Raw genomic sequence first — 17,962 nt, 5'->3', positions numbered from 1 at the left:
GACGAAACTAGCTAGTACTCATCTTAATTCTATGTACGCCATTTTTTTTTTTTTTTTTAAGAATTTCAACAATAATTTCATTGCAATTTCTATCCGCCACTCTAATTTTTTTGTTTTTGTTTTTGGACCATAAGCAATAAATTTTCAATAAAGATCCTATGCCACTAAAGAAGAAATTTCTCCTCTCTAGCTTGCAAATTTTTAAAGTGAAATTCCTCTTATACCCTTAAATAGTATACTGCCTCTCTCTCTCTCTCTCTCTCTCTCTCTCTCTCTCTCCCCCATTTCCAACTTCCAAGCGAGGCTACCTCCGCCGCTAAACTCCCTTTCCGACAAGCCCGGCGCCATTTGATTCCTTCCGATTCCGAACCAGCCTACTCAAGCTCCGGTGAAACCATCGCCGATCGGTAAGTCGGTTTTCTCCGATTCTCATCGTTTCAAAGCTCGTTTTAAACGTCGCTTACCTTGCACATCGTTGCAAAACCCTAACACTAAAGTAGAAAAATTATCCAGATATCGTCACTGCAGAAAGTCGAATCGCGTTTTCCAGCTGGTCACGCCATGGCCGGGCAAAAGGAAGGGATCACAGGGCCTCGAATCAGCCTCGTGGATGTGAGCGAGAGCGAAGTTGCGTATCTCTTCAGAGTCTCGATCCCTGGCGTGAAGAAAGATCAATGTAAGAGATCGCTCATTCATTCACAGCTTGCTCTGTCTTTTTCAAAAGTGTTTTTCCATGACTAAAATTGGCGGTGGAAGCACAGGCAAAATCAAATGCGAGATCGAGCGCGATGGCAGAGTCCGCGTAGAAGGAGCGACCATCGTCGCAGAGATGTCGAAGATTCCTGGACCGTTTGCCATGACGTTCTTGCTTCCCGGTCCGGTGGATCCTCGGCTTTTCTCTCCCAGTTTCCGACCCGACGACATGCTTGAAGTCGTGGTCATGAAGGATAGATCTCCCTGATCTTTTTTTTTCTTCTTCTTTTCATTTCATTTCATTTCATTTCAAGGCACTTGAGCTCTGCATAAGTCTCAACTCCTATCTTCCGGTGGTTCGCATCAGATGAAGATTCAAGCTGGAGAGATTTCTGTTTGAGAGATTCGCACAAATGTTGTTCTAGTTTTTGAATCAGAAACCCGTATATTAGATCAAGTACTTCCATGACTTGTGAATTATCATACAGGTTAAGAGTCTGTGAGTACTGATGTTGCTTGCTATAAAAAAACATATATATACATGGCAAGAAAGAAGAAGAAGAAAAAAGAACGATTAGAGTAATCAGCGAAAATCTGCCTATACGTTATTCATATTTTAGTTAATTTTTTGTGCTACTGTAATGTGAAAAATATGATATTTGGAAGCAAGATAGACAGTGTAACTGTACATATTTTGAACCGAGAAGTGTCATTCTTGGACTTCAGAAAAAGGTTGGAGATTCGGAAACTAAATTTGACGAGCTAGATCAGAGGTTAATTGAAAATGGGGCACATCTAGGAAATGCTATGTAAGAGCATAAGCTTTAGTCTTATCGAAGAAGTTATCAAATTGGAAAAAAGATTGTGCTTGATTGGAACTATTGTGATTGTTTAGATTGTGTTAACTAAAAAGGGAAATTGATGCTGAATAGTTTATGTTTTGTTGTAATTTTTTTGGGGGGTTTAGGCAAGCACAGGCTTCCTCGTTATCCTTGTCGTTCGGGGAATGGTTTTCAGGCTTCCAATAAATGTTAGGGAATTATGCACAGATAAATGTAAATAAGTTGGTTATTCAACATTATTATTTTTTTTTTCAAATTAGATAGATCTAAGAATGTTTAGTTACAAACATGTAACTAACTGAGTCAATTTTGTCAATATCAATTATATGTTTCTGTCTAATTTGGAAAATGTATATTACTATGGAATCAGCCACTTATAATACTCCTAATGGTGTACAAACTCATAAATGTTATAGACTAAGAAAAGTGAATTACATAGGTGACCGAATTGACCCAAGTCACTATATATTGCTGTGAAAGTAGTAGTTGGTGGTGAAAATGTTGTGGTACATATATTATAACTGGGTGAAGAAAATATGGATGGAAAATAGTAGCAATGAAAAGAGGGAGAGAAAAGATAGATGATTACAACTGTGTTCTAAAAAAAAGGGGGTGTGTTTTTCTTACTTCCATGAAAGAAGCTTTATATAGAAAAGTTTAATATGTTACAATTTTTTACATATTAATGGTTTCTTTCTATAGTGTTTATTTATGATGCCATTTGCATAATGACGTATAAGGAAACATTTTTATTTGATTGTAATTTGTAATGAGCACACCATAATTCCTCCTAAAATATATATTTATTTAACAGAAAAGGAAATACTAAGAAATAAAAAAACTAATAAAACATTAAAAAAAAAAAAAGAGCAACCGTTCGATATGTGATTTTTCCTTTTTCTTTTCGGAAAGTTCGATATGCGATACAGGAGTAAAAATACAGCTTCATATCGAAGCCCTCCGATTCGAGGAGGACGAAGAAATGTTCAGTTTCGAGTCTCTGATATTATTATTAGGGCTCTTCGTCGCCGTCGGTGACGGAGAGACATCGACGTGCTTGACCGTTTACGAAGAAGGCGGTGCTCCGGCGGTGTTTCAATCCCCAAAATGCCCTCGCTGGAAGCTCTCGAGCTACGCTTCAACACCTTCGAGCACAGAGCGGTGTCAACTAGCGATGCATCAAGGTCGTAGATATCATCAGGAGGACCGTGCTCTTTGCGTTCTCGATCTTCGCATTCCTTTTCCCGGTACACCTTCAAATCACCACTCTCTCTCTTTCTTTCTGGCCGTACTTCGGTTTTCGATAGAAATAGGGCTGCCTAGTAATTCTCTGAGACGGATGTGATAATGGGCTGAATTAGATATTGATGTGTATATCTTATGAACGTTATCAAAATCGGAGGGGAAAATGATGGGTAGAGAGACTTGCTTGATTGTGAATTCATGGATATCTGTTGAACACTTGCTTTTTGGGGCGGTTGGTTAATTTCTACATGAAACGATTTTTATAATGTGTGGCATATTTGGAGCAGGAAAAGTGGGAATTAAGGAGGTAGTTGTTGGGGTTGTGGCTGTTTTTGATGGTCATAATGGGGCAGAAGCTAGTGACATGGCGTCGAAGCTTTTACTAGAGTACTTTGTTCTGCACACTTATTTTCTTCTTGATTCGACATACTCGACTGTATTCAAGAGATCCATTGGAAGATTGTCGAATAGGAGATACGGTGACGGTGTTTCTCAGTTGATTGATTGGGACCAAGTGCTGGGGCATTATGATTTGGATCATGGGAGGTGTGTTTCTCTCTTACCTTATTCTGTTGGGAGGTGTTTTTTTTATTTTTTTATTTTTTTTGTTATATCATAATTCATAAAAGATTTGGTTTTATAATTTGCTGTCAATCAATGGGCAATTGTAGTGACGGGACAATTCTTACGTCCTTGGTGATGCTTTGAACAAATGCAAATTGTCATATTTGCTCAACATATCTACTTGAAACTCCCAAACATAGATGGCTGAATAGAGTATTAAACCTTGCAAGCCATAACGTGCAAACCTGAAAGCAACTTGTATAATTATTGCTATGATATCCTATTTAGAAGCTTCCTATTACAGTTGCGTGTTACTACATTATTTAGTCTGATGATCGTCAATGTCATAGGTTACTCGTATAAAAAAAAATTATAAGTTACGCACTTACTTGCACAATTGTAGTGCATTGTTTTTTTTTTTTTTTTTTTTTTTTTTTAATCTTTTTCTACATTTCCTATTCCTTTCATTCTCTTAAATAGCTATAATTTTGTGTATCTTAGTGATTTTTATTTATATATTTTTTATCTACCTTCTCTAATTATTGTCCGTGCAAAAGCCGTTTCTATCAATAAAAGATTAGAGTTTCTTTTAAAAATAAAAATTATTGTCCGTGCCATTAACTGATCCTGCTGCCTCTGGGATTAGGCATTCGGTGCTGGAATTTTTTTCCACTTCTCACTTGGAAATTCTGAAAGAAGCATTGTTGAGAGCAATACATGATATTGATGCAACATTTTCCAAGGTAATCATATTTAATTTTCTCAATATTATATGGCAAAATATGTACCTTTTTTTCCTTTTTCTTGATATTCTTTCTATTGAGCATATAGGAAGCATCTAGGAAAAATTTGGAATCAGGTTCCACGGCCACAATTATTCTATTAGCAGACGGTCAGATTTTAGTTGCCAATATAGGGGACTCAAAGGCCTTATTATGCTCTGAGCAAGTCCAGTCTCCTGCACAGGCTAAAGGCAAGAATGTTGACTTAATACTGCTTATTAATGTTCCATGAAAAAAAATTCATAGAATTATAATCTGCATATGATTTTTAATTTTAATCTGTATGAATACATGGTTGAGATTATTCAAATTTTGGGTTGTGTTAATTGCAGCCACTTATTTAAGGCTGTACAGGAAGGAAAGGAGTAATGGCGCCATATCACGTATAAGAAATGATGGAAAATCAAAATCCAAGCTCATTTCTTCCAGCAGCCTGGTTCATTTATTTGTTCAAGAGTTAACGAGAGATCATCATCCTAATAGAGATGATGAAAGATTGCGGGTGGAAAGTTCTGGTGGTTATGTTCTTGAATGGGGTGGGGTGCCTCGAGTGAATGGCCAGCTTGCTGTTTCTAGGGCTATTGGTGATGTGGCCTTTAAAAGGTGAGGGTCGAAAGTGTTTCGATGATCTCTCGCTTTATATTTCCTCCAAAATCTTTTCAAGACTTGGACTTTTAAAGAGCTTACTATCAAGTCACGGCTAGTTATGCGTGTACTGTTACCCTCAAACCATCTTCAATGATCTGGGATAGAATGCTCACTCAGTTCTTATGCTGAACTTGGAACAGCTATGGTGTTATATCTGCACCTGAGTTGACAGATTGGCGAACAGTGACTGCGAACGATAGCTATCTGGTGGCTGCATCGGATGGAGTTTTTGAGAAGTTAAGCTCGCAAGATGTTTGTGATTTGATATCGGAGGTACAACAAGGTCGTGATCCTGCTGGATTTCGGTGTACATACTCAGTGGCCGACTGTATTGTAAATTCTGCTGTTGAAAAGGGCAGCATGGACAACGTGGCAACTGTTGTGGTGCCATTAGCATCTACGGATTTTCCGCTGCCGAAGGAAAGAAAAAATACAGTTGAAAAAAGTTTGCCACAATCGGGGTCAAAGAATCCATTGAATGATCTTTCTGGTAACCTACATGCAGGTTGTTAAGAGTAATAGATGTTAATATATCTTGTTTTTGTATTCAAGTACCACACTTCTATTACGTAAGTCCTTTCAATTCAATGTTTTTTGAATGCGCCAGTCAAGGAAATCGGTTCCAACGTAGTACAAGTGAGGCGTGCACATCCAGTCATGACCAAATTTGAGAGGTTATTGGTAATGCAAGTTGTTTAACTTTCTAATTTCGTACTGTAGATTCTTCTTTTAGTGAGACCCCCTTCAGGTAATAATTGAATGGGACAGATAAAGTCTAAGTTTGATATATTACTGACTGGTAATCTCATCAGGATAAGTAATTGTTATTCTTGCTTTTGATGATGAAGCTATAATTTTATGCTTTACTGCAACCTTTAATGTTGTGTAATGATGGAGTGGGATATTCTACTTTTTTCTTCTTCTTTAGGTTGAAGGAAAACACACGTGCATTGGATGTTTTTATCTATCTGAGAACCTTGATGAACATACATATTACGCATCACTAGTTGAAAGGGTTGACCAAGACTTGTTAACGCAAATGCAAAAGGTTGACCATGAAGGTTATAATGTACTTAAGGCTCTTCCGGGGGCCCTAGACCATTATTTTAGTAAGTACACGTGCTACTAGCATTAATGTTATTTTCATATGCTTGTTGAACCAATGATTTTGAGCTTGTTTGTCTAAGAGTATTTATATTGTAGTCATTGGGGGTTTTGAAGTAGTAAAACTCTCCTGCAGATTTGTTTTCTTGACGTAATCTCTGTGTTTAAGTACTTGGACCAGTTTTAAGTTTAAAAAAAGAGAGACATAAAGCACATGATAAGTCCATTGAGAATTTGAATTGTAAACTTAATGTTACTTACGAATTCTCTTTCTGCTTTTAGGTGGACCTATAAATTTTTACCATGACAATAATTTGTGCTTCCATCTGGGGATGGATAATGATGGTACTAAAGACCAATGCCCAAATGGGGAAGGTTTTGCTAGTTTTGTTGGATTTCTTGAATCAATTCCTATTCAAGATGGCAGTCTGAAGAACGGATCCTTTGAAAATGAGATTCCAAACTCAAGGTATAAGTAGGTTGTTCAAGTGACGTACCTCCACCATTCTATTGTGTAATTGGTAATTATTCCAGGATCTGGATTATGGCAATGAGCACAAACTAAATTGTAATTTCTCATATGTTTGATATGACATCCCTTTCTTTGGACGTAAGTCTGATTTATTTGCTTTCACCAGCTATGTGTTAAAGAAGAGGTTTGGTCGTGGATCATATGGTGAAGTATGGTTGGCTTTTCATTGGGATTGTGATCAAGGCAGCAACTCTTCTGGGTGGAGTGAAAAAGACAATAATATGTCATCAAATACCATCCCTTTCAACTCACAAGTCGGGAATATAGACTCATACTCTGACAATAATCACTCAAGTCCTCGTGATAACAACTTGTTTATTTTGAAGCGTATAATGGTAATTGTTTTCTGGAGCAAGAATCATTTCCTTTTATCAATTCTGATTTAGTGCATTTCAAGTATAATTTACGCCATTCTGTTAGTTGGTTTTTGATTTGGATGTTAGGCCTAGCTCATTTTTCACCAGTGCTATTTGTTTGGTTTCTTTTTTTAAGTATGAGATAATATCGTCGCTTAGGTCTTCTGATATTCTAAACTTTCAGACCGTTTAGAGAAGTGGGAATTTCTTGGTCTTTCTTATTGCCCTTTATTTTTTCATCCTTGAAATACGGTAAAGCTTTGCCAGAGTATTGATCTGTAAGCACTTTAGATATAATTTATTTTTCTCCTATGATATGTATTTTTCCAGAAAAAAAAACCCCATCCTGGAGAGAGCTTATTTTTTTAGTGTTCCCAATATCTGAGACTTTAATGGAAGCATCAATTAATAAAACTGTCCCTTGATTTTTTTTAAAAAAATCGGAAGCATCATTTAACGTCCGAGTCTGACTATTTTAACCAGGTGGAAAAAGGGGCTGCTGTATACTTGAGTGGGCTACGGGAAAAATATTTTGGAGAAGTATTTCTGAAAAAGTGCCTCGGAGGTTACCCATCAGCTCCTCAAACATTAAACGTTGACCATATAGAACTGCGTTGGGATATTCATGCCAAAATAGAAACAGAAGAAACCACGGCGCATGGAATAGGAAACTCTTGGAGCTTTGAAAATCTTATTCGGAAGAAGTTTAGACTGCATGGAGGTTTCTATGAAGAAGGGCTGAATCATATTGCTAGATTTGTAGAATCTTTTGAATCCCGGGCTAATGAAATATGGCTTGTTTTTCATTTCGAGGGCATCTCATTATCAAAACTGATATACACTCTAGAAGTGGCAAATAAAGATTCCAATGTGGAAGGCGCCGAGGACAAGAAGCATGCCCAAATTCTTCATCCATCAAAATGGTGGCATTGGTTGAAGACAACAGAAGCAGGAAGAGAGGAAATGCGCAGTATCACATGGCAGTTGGTAATAAATAAAATTCAATTTAATTTAATGTGGTGTTTCTTGGGGAAAATAGCTGACTTTAAATATGGTTTCTTGGATTCTTTTACTGATCTAGTTTGGGATTCGCCTAGGGCAGTACAAGTTGTAACTTCCGTTTTGGGTTCCCTGAACCAAAGTGAATTGTTATTAATAAAGTTGGTGTTCTTCTAAAACAGAAAAAAAATGGTTGCTTGGATTAGACTAGAGATAGTTTTCACCCATAAATCTTGGATATCTTTGATTCCTACCTATCTTTTAAAATAAAAATGAGAAGACACTGTCCAGAAGATTCATGTTATCAACCTTGACGGAACTGTCATGAGTACTGTTGACCACCAACCCTAGCAACGCTTCTTGTAACTGTATATATATATATATATATATATATATATATATATATATATATATGATGTGGAAGGTTTTTAGTCCATCCTTAAATTAGTGGAAACCATGTTCTTCCTAGACTTGAATATCTTGTAAGAATCTTGCTGATCTCAAATAATAAAATATAAGTGAAAATAAGCAAAACTGAAAGATGCATTTGTTGAATCGTACCAAGCTTGTTTGAATGATGAGATTTTGTATCAGTTGGGAACATTTGTTTTTGGTCTTTGTATCAAATTTCGTCCATTACTTTATTTAATATTTGATATATATGTGCTCATGAATCATTTGGTTCCTATTTTTCATATGCTCAGTTGTTGGCGCTCAAGTCCTGTCACGATCGTAATATCACCCACAGGGATATAAAACCCGGTGAGGGCTTCTTTGTAACTTCTCCTAGAGCTGCAGAATTTACTATTGTTTGATCAAGTTTTTAATTCCATCTGCCATACATTAAATGAAGCCTTTACTTATGTTCATTTTTTTTTAAAAAATTGGTCAAACTTTTGAGGTTTGACTGATTTTTAATTTCCCTGTTTTTATTTTTATTTTTAGAATTTAGCTTGGCCTAGCAGGTAAATTGATTGATGTCTCTGTTCTGATCTATAATGTTTTCAACTACGTAGAGAACATGGTGATTTGTTTCACAGATCAGAGCACTGGGAGATGCTTGAATAAGATTCCAGATGGAGATACCGACTTCAAAGCTAAGATGTTCGTAAATTACATTGCATTATGACTGTTTTTGCTATTTTATCTGAAATTGCTGTTGCTTGGTACTTGTAGTTTTTTCAGTTTTCCTTGAGTTAAAATAACAGATTTGCGACTTTATTTTACTTCAGACATGTTTTGAATATGATTTGTATAATTACTCTCTCAAATTAATCTAGTTGGCTTAATCTCAAATATTATCCAGGCGGGTTATCGACTTTGGAAGTGCGATGGATGAGTTCACGGTGAAACATTTATATGGTACCGCTGGACCTTCTAGGTATCATCTAGAAAAATATCGAGTGTTGAATTGTCATGCAAAAGTTATGGATGAATAAATTCTTTTGTGTCCCAGGGCTGAACAGACGAGCGATTACAGCCCTCCTGAAGCTTTACTTGATTCTAGTTGGCATCATGGTGCAATGAGTAAAACCTTGAAGTATGTTCTTCTTGGAGTGTTGGATTCAGTTTTATTTGGACAAGTGACGGCTTGAAATGAATGTACATGTGATCATGTGGTAGTTTTATATTATTCTTTCTTGAAAATACATCTGGTGTGTTTGACAGGTACGATACGTGGAGCGTTGGTGTTGTGATATTAGAGTTGATCCTTGGATCACCGAATGTTTTCCAGATCAGTACATATACACGTACTCTTTTAGACCAACATCTCGAGGGCTGGAATGAAGGCCTAAAAGAACTGGCATATAAGTGAGTTTTGTGGTCAATAACCTGATTTAGATACGGTCTTTATGAATTTTCAGTTTTAAGGTTGCTGGTTATGACTGTTCTGTTTCCTTAATCCATCTCAGATCTATGGCGACATCCCAGATTAAGGTCGTTCATGGAGCTGTGTATCTTGCTCCCTGGGGATTTTTCAAAGCATCAGCGCGCAAAGGGCCAAGTAATTTTACTTTGTTTCTCGAAGAGATAATCATTTTTTTTTAATGTAATAAGTGCCATGTCATCCCAGGATTTGTGGCAGTTTTTAGTCATGCTAGCGATGAATTATGCATATTCATGCTGAAATCAATGATGCTCGTATGAATATGTTATTTGAGGTGTGCTCAATTATTGGTTGGTGCTGATATATCTTTGTTGGGCAATTCCATGATGTCATGACAGAAGTTATTCAAGGATGCTCGTACATTTATTTGTTCAAAATTCAAAAAATGGATCCAAGTCCTAAAATCTTATTTTTGTAAGGTTATGGTCCTGTAGTACAGAGATTTTGCTTGTACTTCGAAAATAGCAAAGTAGCATCCTTGATCTTGTAATGTTCATCATTGGTGCTTTTGATATATTACTTATAACTTCTTCTTTTTTATTATCATTTTTTTTAATTTCTGAAATAATATTGATGCGGTTTTACGAAGATAATCTTGGCTTGTCATTTTTTTGTGGTCAGGTGGGAGCTTCGCCAGCTTCTTGGAAATGCTCTGAAGAATTCTTCTCTAATCAAATTAAGAGTAGAGACCCTCTTAAATTAGGGTTAGTCATACATACTCTCTCTCTCTCTCTCTCTCTCTCTCTCTCTCTCTCTCTCTCACACACACACACACACACACACACATGGATGTTTTTATTTTGGTTGCAACTACAGCTTTACCGATGTATGGCTTCTGCGGCTTGTGCGAGATCTATTGCAGTGGGACCCTGTAAGTTTCTTACACTCCCATACTATTAGAGCATTAGAAAAATCAATCTGTTTATTATGCATAACATAGTTGCAAACTATGAGGTACATTTCAACTTATAGATATCGCCAAAAAGAAAAAAATAATAAAAAATATTGAGCATAAATATAAGGATGATACAAGGATTGGGATTATTGAACGTGGGCAAACCCGAATAAGGGAAAAACCACCGTTAAAGACCCACCAATATACAAAGGCTTCTTTGTTTACCAAACTTTACAAGCCACACAAACTAAGCTATAACCACTTGAACGCTCAATCTGAATTCTACGTCTTTAAAGAAACCACAAAGCTCCAATGGTCACGAACGGGAAGGTCGTGAGGACTGATTTACAAGCTTCAGTTTTGACTTGCCGTTGCGAGTTTTTCTTCGATGTTGCAGAGCATACTTGATGGACTAAGAGTAAACTTGGTTTACGCGATCTGCTCTTGGAATATGAGAGCTAGATTCTAATATATAGGGTTCAAGGAAGGAAGTTGGCTCAAAATTAAATCCTGAAAGATCTTGTCTAATTGTATTTGATCAACTTAACAAAATCGAAATACATGTGCCCCATTATTATCTTCCAATTAACAAATTGAGTTAGGAATATTAATAATCAAAGTAATATGTATAGAACCAACATAGCATTTTCACGGAAAGACGAATCATGCATATATGTTTGACCAAGTAGTGAGCTGATTTGCAATGCAGGAGGAGAGATTAAGTGTCGACGAGGCTCTGAGACATCCGTACTTTAAATCCCGTCCTAAGTCATGACTGCCTTCACTCATTTGCCTGTACATACCAAAGTGAAACCGTGATCAGATATCGCATACCGGAGATAGAAGAATTAGTTTCGTACTAATGTTTACATGTGCAGATAGGGACGGATTGGGGAGTTATTAAAGAGAAGTTTGTAAAATATAGATGTACAGAATGATCCATCTCATATGTATTTGAGAAATTGCCTCATTTGCCACCAATTTCATAACATTTTCCCACTTTCCACCAAAATGCTAATTTTTCCCAAAATGCCACCATCTATGTCAACAATGTTGACATCTATTTTTTTCCTTCACGATGAGACGTCAACATTGTTGACATAGATGTCAACAATGTTGACATCTCGGTGGCATTTTGGGACGAATTAGTGTTTTGGTGGAAAATGGGAAAATGTTATGAAATTGGTGGCAAATGGGGCAATTTCTCTATGTATTTTAATCATTTAAGTCTGTAATATCATTTTTTTTCTTCGTGAAAGCAATAGTCCAAATGATTTTGAACTTGAATTCCATATTCAAATTAATGCATCATTCTTCGAAGTGCACCATATAACCACTACCACACAATATTTAATTATGGTATGGGATTTCTTATATGAAGACATTATTGCGAGTTTGCGACGATAGAGACTCCTTGTTCTCCACTTGTGCATATAACCTTTCAAGACAGTAATTTAATATTCATTGCACGAGTCACACTATAGCACCTTGTTGCGCTGTGTATCAAAAGTTCGTACTAGGCAATAAAAAATAAAGGAAATAAAGGAAATAAACAATATTTCATGCTCTTTTTAGTGCTTATTATATACTTGACATTAACATACATTGAAGATCTTAAGCATGTATTTAGCGTGTAATTTGTTTGCCGGGTATGGCCAAAAAATTAATATAACGTTTCCTTTGTCAACGAATAAATAGCCCTTGTAATTTGGTCCTCATGGTAACCATTATTATTATTATTGTTGTTATTATTATTATTATTCATTTGCGGTTTCAAATGGTTGAGCACTTTAGAAGAATTTGAGGATGAAATCATGCAATAAAATTTAACTTCTTATACGCTCAAGTGGCGACTATATTTGAATCTTTAATTGACACAGAACAATTAACATATGGACGAAGATCGATCAATTATATAACAAAAAGAAAAAAAAAATTATAATGATATTAAACTTGGACAAAAACTTGTGCCCATAAAATGAACAAATACAACCTCGTTGTTTACAATATTCCCTTTTGCTCGTCTTGGTTTTTGGTGCTCCGCGAAGAACGTTCATGGCTCGTGGCTGTTCACACGACTGTGAAGTTCGAGCATTTCTTGATGGTTGGGGTCCAAAGACAGAGCGGCTCTACAGTCTCGCAGAGCACCCGAAACATCTCCGACGTGCTCATGAAACGCCGCTCGCAAATGCAAGAGATGCAGATCCGCTTTGAACGATATCGCCCTCGACAGCTCTTCAATCGCCTCACTTTCCTTGTGGCTGTCCATCAACACTGACACAAGAAAATGATTCATTTTATTTTATCCCGCTGATGGATGAATGAGAATGAGTGGTTTTGTGAAACAGTCTGACACAGCTAAACATAAGCGAAATACCTTTCAATGCATTCAGCCTTTTAGTATTTTAAAATGCCCATCTCAACGGAAATTTTATAATCCGAATTACAATACTCTACCGATAAGGAAACTAAAAAAATCGACAACTCTTTTCATAAACCCTCCTCAACGAGTTCTTTATACTAAATAAAATTTACTGATTCACTAATACAATCAAAACCAAGGAGCATTGTTTAAGTCTAGTTGAACCGGGTCTCATTTTGAACGCCTTTTTCTAAATAATAATGCAATATTTGGATAAAAAGGGTTTAAAAAAGAAAAGAAAATAAAATAAAAGGAAAGAAAGACGAAGCTCTAACCTGCGGCTCGATATCTGTAAGGATACACCCGAAGTGGATCCAAGCGAGTGACCATCTCCAAATCTGCCTTGATTTGGTCGCGATCACAATATTCGGAGCGTTTCTCGTAAGCAGATGCGTTGTTCTGGGCCTTCTCAATAAGTTTAGTCATCTCGTTATACGCGGCCCCTTTGTCGTTCCTTAGGAAGTGCACTCGAGCAAGGCCTTGATGGGCTCGAGTGTGCCTGATTTTAAGGGCGTTAATGTAGCAATCGGCCGCTTTCTCCAACTTCCCACAGTCAACATAGACACTCCCAAGATTGTTCAGTGCCTGATGGAAGAGAAGATCGAAAGGTAAAATAGGTGAAGGGACAACAATGTTTAACTTTGGTTTTAAGCATCTCTGCAGTTGTAGTATACTATTCTTGTTTAACTTACCCAAATGAATCCATGTATATTCTATATTCATTTTGAATCAAAGATTGCTTGGGAAATTCAAGTCCTTATAAACCTAGTCCATTCATCAATAGAGTATATTTTTAAGTCACATAAATTAATTTTTTGAATAGGTTAAGTAATATCCAAGCCTTATACGTAGGAACCGTAGTGCCTATAAATAGGATTTTCAACCGAGCTTGGTGTGTTAATCATTACTGACGAAATAGGAAAATACAAGATATTACAAGCTTTTGAGAGGCTTATTCTCTTCTCCCAATGGAATCATCCCAATTTTCACTCAAAATTTTGCCTATCTTTCTCCTTCACTCCTCTCTTATTCATACCAAGTAATTTTTGTTCTTTGGAGTATATTTATACCAAGTAATTGCTTTAACTCACTATTAAATTCTAATTACTATATTACGCTCAAGGTCCTAACACTTTTTAAAAACAAAAATCAATGAGAAAATAATTGATTCATCACACATGCAAGTTGATAATTGGTCTTGACTGACAGAAATACCATACCTGGCCTTTACGCAGCCTGTCCGAAGGACACTTCAGTGCTTCTTCCAGAAGGGAAATCACGGTCGAGGAACTAGAAGGGTCTTGGCTTGAATCCGCCAGCGCATAGGCTTTCAAGAAGAAAGCCTCGAAGGAGCGCTTGATCTCGATAGACTCCTCCGCTTTCTGTAGCCCTTCCTCACAGTGGCCCGTATCGTATAATATCCAGCCCTCGTACACGAGCCGTTCATGGTCGCTCGATGCGTGTTCCCGAGCTAGCTGCAAACTCCTCATGGCTGCCACAGGACAGCTTAGCCTGAACAACAACAACCCACTTTAGGACCGCTAACCCAATAAAATAAACCCCTATATTAAAAGCGACGCCACAGTGCCGAGAGATATATCAATTATGGACACACACAAACACACAAACCTGAGGAGAAGCAAGGACTGTCTAAAGTAGAGAACCCCTTTGGACGCATCGGATTCGAGCATTTGGTAAATGACAGAGAGCGACCCGATATCATCCACCGAAGACCATCGGTCGTACAATTGCATCCAGCAATCTCCAGACGTCCAACTCTTGACGTGTTCGCGGACGAGAGTTTGGAGCTGCGAAGCCGCAACTCGCCCCTCGAACATCCTGTACTCCGGCGAGAGCGTCAGGATCGCCTGAACGTCGCAGATAGCCGATTCGTAATCCTCGAGAGCGAGGTAAAAGCAGAACCGCAGCTCCAAGCACTCGAGCGCCAGTTTGAACCCGAGGATACGATTGATCTCCGCAAGCGCGGCTTTGACGTCCTCTTTCCGCATCAACGAGGCGGCTCGGTACATGTACGGGTAAGTGAGAGTCGGGTCCAATTCGGTTGCTTTGTCAAGGTCTTCCCATCTCTTATCACCTTCAATGTAGAACGACCGCTCTTGGTACATCCATCCCAGAGGAGTTGCCGAGGAGATCACGGAGCTGAGCTTCTCGTATGACCAGAGTTTATGGCCTCGAATGTAGGCCAATCTGGCTAGACCCACCACAGAGTAAATGTGGCCCGCCTTCAAAGCTGCCTCGAAAAGATGCTCCGCTTCGACGTACTCTCTTCTCAACAGCTTCGTACACGCCAACTGGTGGAAGATCAGCATTCTCTGCTGGTCGCTCTCGGCGAGATCTACCAGCTTCTCGAGAAAACAAACCGTTGTGTCCGAACGAGGGTCGAGGTTCATAGAAACTTCGCTCAACAAACAGTAGAGCGAATACGAAGCGGGCCCGACCATTATCGACCTCTGTTGCTTGTCGGTGCGCTGCAGTATTTCCACCACTCTGTCGTCGTTTAAACAATCGGGGAGATCGTTTAAGAAGACTTGCAAACACGACGCGGCGAGAACAGTGCAGTTTTCCTCAAGAGCGTATTCCAAGAGTTCCACAGCGTCGTCCCTGGAAGAGACCAACGACGCGAGTCTCCGATCGCACGCGTCTTTGAGCCTCTCGCAGCAAAACTTGTTGGCGAAGACCAGCATCTCTAACAAAAGATCTGGAGCGATTTCGCCCAGAAAGCCCTCCGTGCAGAAATCGCAGACGGCTCTCATGCCCGACGGTGACAGGTCGTTTTCGGAAAAATCTATGTCCTCGGAGAGAGACTCCGAGAAGCACCCGTTAAGCATCGCGTCAAACGGGGCCGAGAGGCTCGAAATTTTCCTCCGGTCGCAGACTATCTTCTCGCCTCTGACCGTGAAAACGACATTTTTGGAAACCCGGTTCCCATTCACAGACAGAGTCTCGTGGGAGCTCGTGCTCTCGTCGTTCGCCGCGCTCGGAAGCTCCGCTGAGATGTCGAGCGGCCCAAACTCTTCGGCGCATTTTCCGCAAGTGGAGAGCAAGTCAGCTATCAGCTCGTCCCCTTGCTTCTCGTACTTCAACCACGCCCCAAAAATAAGCTTCTCGTAGACACTGCTCAACCTCTTCCAGGCTCCGCGGAGGGTCCTTCGCATCAGCTTGGCTTCTCCGAGCCCTTTAAAGACATGGAACTGCAACAAGTACAGGTTCGCTCGATCTTGCGCAGCGCACGAATCGAGTTCTTCGTGAATTTGAGATAGAACCGCTACGTAATCAATGGGTTTAAAATACGGGAGTATCGCTGGCTCGGGGACTTTGATTAGAGATTCTCTACAACCATAAAAATAATATATAAAAATAAGTATACCAAGCTGATAATGAAAGGAAAAAAAAAAATTAATAGTGAAAGCTATCAACTTACATGGAGGAGGAAGAAGAAGAAGATGAAGAGTGTGATGAGATTTTGAAAAGCTTTCCTCTTTCCACTTGGAGCCAAGACTGTGGATTTAGAGCACTGAGCTGTGACTCTTTACATGACTCGGATGGAAAGAAAGTCCTCATAGAGCATAACAGATTAAATAGCTCCCAGATCTCCACAACAGCCTATTGGGTTCTTCTCTCTCTATCTCTCTCTCTCTCACTCTCACTCACTTCTCTATCAACAAATTCGGCTCAAATATAATATTACAGATTCTGTCACAGCCAGAAAACTATCTCACCAAAGAAAATGAAATTCCCAACATTAACTTTCAAACAGGCTTTTTTCCAGATCACTTGATTCATAGAAAGAAAAAAAAAATATATCCCACGCAACAACGAAATTTTTTTTAAAATAAAATAAATCGAAGGACGATCTCCCTGATTATGAAAATGAATAACTGTATCTAATTAAGTATACAAATATCAATTGCTTATTTTCCCAAAAACAAAACGAACCAAAAATCAGAAAAGACCAAACTTTACCCAACGGTTACCTAAGATCTTTACCAGAAACGCGATGAAATCCAATACACACTCGAGCTCTCAAACAAATGGCCGAAATGGAAAAATTAGACAAGAAATGTATAGAGAGGACAGAGAGAGAGAGAATCCACTTAGAGTTTTCAGCTTTGAAATTCGCCAAAATCCAAGCAATAGCTGAGCGAGAAGAGAGATCAGAGAGGAATCAGAAACAAAAATTCCAACTTTAACTTTTCTTTTTTCTCTCGCCTTGCCTTTTGTTTGGTAAAAGGGAAAGCTTCTTTACTTAGGTTTTTTTTTCTTCTTTTTCTCTCCCACTTTTTTTCTATTCCGTTAAGAGGCCCCAAAAGCCGAAACTTGAAGGCATTGTGTGTTTTTATTTACCGAATCAGACAATAAGAAAAAACAAATAATTAAATATTGTAGTAGTGTGTGAGTAGACTAGTAACAGCACTAACAACGAAAAAAAAATGTACAGATATCGAATCGCTTATACGGCGTCGTTTTGTATATGTAAAAATATGAATTTATTGAAAAATATAAAAGGTAACAGAACAATTGTGATTTGTAATAATAATACAGTGACGTATTTTGCTTTCTTTTTTTTTTCTTTTTTTTTTTTCCAAAAATGAAATTAAAAACTATAAAACCCATGTAGTATTTATTTGGGAACCATTGATGAAAAAATGGGAAGCTCTCTCTTACTTTCTAGTTTTTCATCCATAATTTATTGCCTTAACATTATGTTTGGTACGGTGGATTGGGAAGGGGAACAAGACAACTACATAATCTGGTTGATGTGAGAACTATATAGTTTTTATTTTTGTTTTTAGTTTTTTGTTTTAATATTTTTTTTTTGGTAAGTGTGAGAAGTTAAGTTGTTTAGTAGGGTACCAAATGACGTATGATTTCTTGTGAGGAAATGTATTTAATTTACATGACTTTAAAAAATGTATTCACTATTAAAGCTTTAAGAATTTTGTTTTGCAAGAATATATTTTTTAGTATATC

General features: G+C 38.0%; 3 protein-coding genes across 4 annotated transcripts; 2 read left to right on the top strand and 1 right to left on the bottom strand.

Moving 5' to 3' along the window:
- The first annotated feature begins 260 nt into the window (after window positions 1–260).
- LOC149388686 (HSP20-like chaperones superfamily protein) lies at window positions 261–1,191 on the top strand. Its single transcript, XM_089623935.1, has 3 exons — window positions 261–407; window positions 514–676; window positions 762–1,191. The coding sequence occupies exons 2-3, from the start codon at window positions 562–564 to the stop codon at window positions 959–961; spliced, it is 315 nt and encodes a 104-aa protein (XP_089480061.1). The 5' UTR covers window positions 261–407; window positions 514–561; the 3' UTR covers window positions 962–1,191.
- A 1,225-nt stretch (window positions 1,192–2,416) lies between these two features.
- Window positions 2,417–11,498, top strand: LOC149388685 (uncharacterized). 2 transcript variants are annotated; one of them, XM_089623005.1, is made up of 20 exons: window positions 2,417–2,782; window positions 3,068–3,326; window positions 3,991–4,087; window positions 4,176–4,317; window positions 4,459–4,729; window positions 4,915–5,264; window positions 5,382–5,455; window positions 5,703–5,883; window positions 6,161–6,347; window positions 6,517–6,745; window positions 7,250–7,753; window positions 8,470–8,527; window positions 8,782–8,869; window positions 9,072–9,146; window positions 9,222–9,305; window positions 9,434–9,577; window positions 9,698–9,770; window positions 10,275–10,357; window positions 10,470–10,524; window positions 11,258–11,498. In XM_089623005.1, the coding sequence occupies exons 1-20, from the start codon at window positions 2,518–2,520 to the stop codon at window positions 11,321–11,323; spliced, it is 3,285 nt and encodes a 1,094-aa protein (XP_089479131.1). In that variant the 5' UTR covers window positions 2,417–2,517; the 3' UTR covers window positions 11,324–11,498. The 2 variants fall into 2 exon arrangements, with proteins under 2 accessions (XP_089479131.1, XP_089479130.1); XM_089623004.1 differs by having other exon boundaries at window positions 4,915–5,279.
- An 849-nt stretch (window positions 11,499–12,347) lies between these two features.
- Window positions 12,348–17,355, bottom strand: EOL1 (ETO1-like 1). Its single transcript, XM_089622942.1, has 5 exons — window positions 16,413–17,355; window positions 14,600–16,321; window positions 14,191–14,482; window positions 13,246–13,555; window positions 12,348–12,822 (listed from the first exon to the last, which is right to left on the bottom strand). Exons 1-5 carry the CDS (start codon window positions 16,550–16,552, stop codon window positions 12,602–12,604), a joined length of 2,685 nt encoding a protein of 894 aa, XP_089479068.1. The 5' UTR covers window positions 16,553–17,355; the 3' UTR covers window positions 12,348–12,601.
- Between the last annotated feature and the right edge of the window lie 607 nt (window positions 17,356–17,962).

The sequence above is a fragment of the Urtica dioica genome, chromosome 8, assembly GCF_054948205.1.
Source record: "Urtica dioica subsp. dioica isolate 48M chromosome 8, U.dioica_male_clone48M_v1_H2, whole genome shotgun sequence".
NCBI classification, from domain to species: domain Eukaryota; kingdom Viridiplantae; phylum Streptophyta; class Magnoliopsida; order Rosales; family Urticaceae; genus Urtica; species Urtica dioica.
This window is presented reverse-complemented; position numbering and strand designations above follow the sequence as displayed.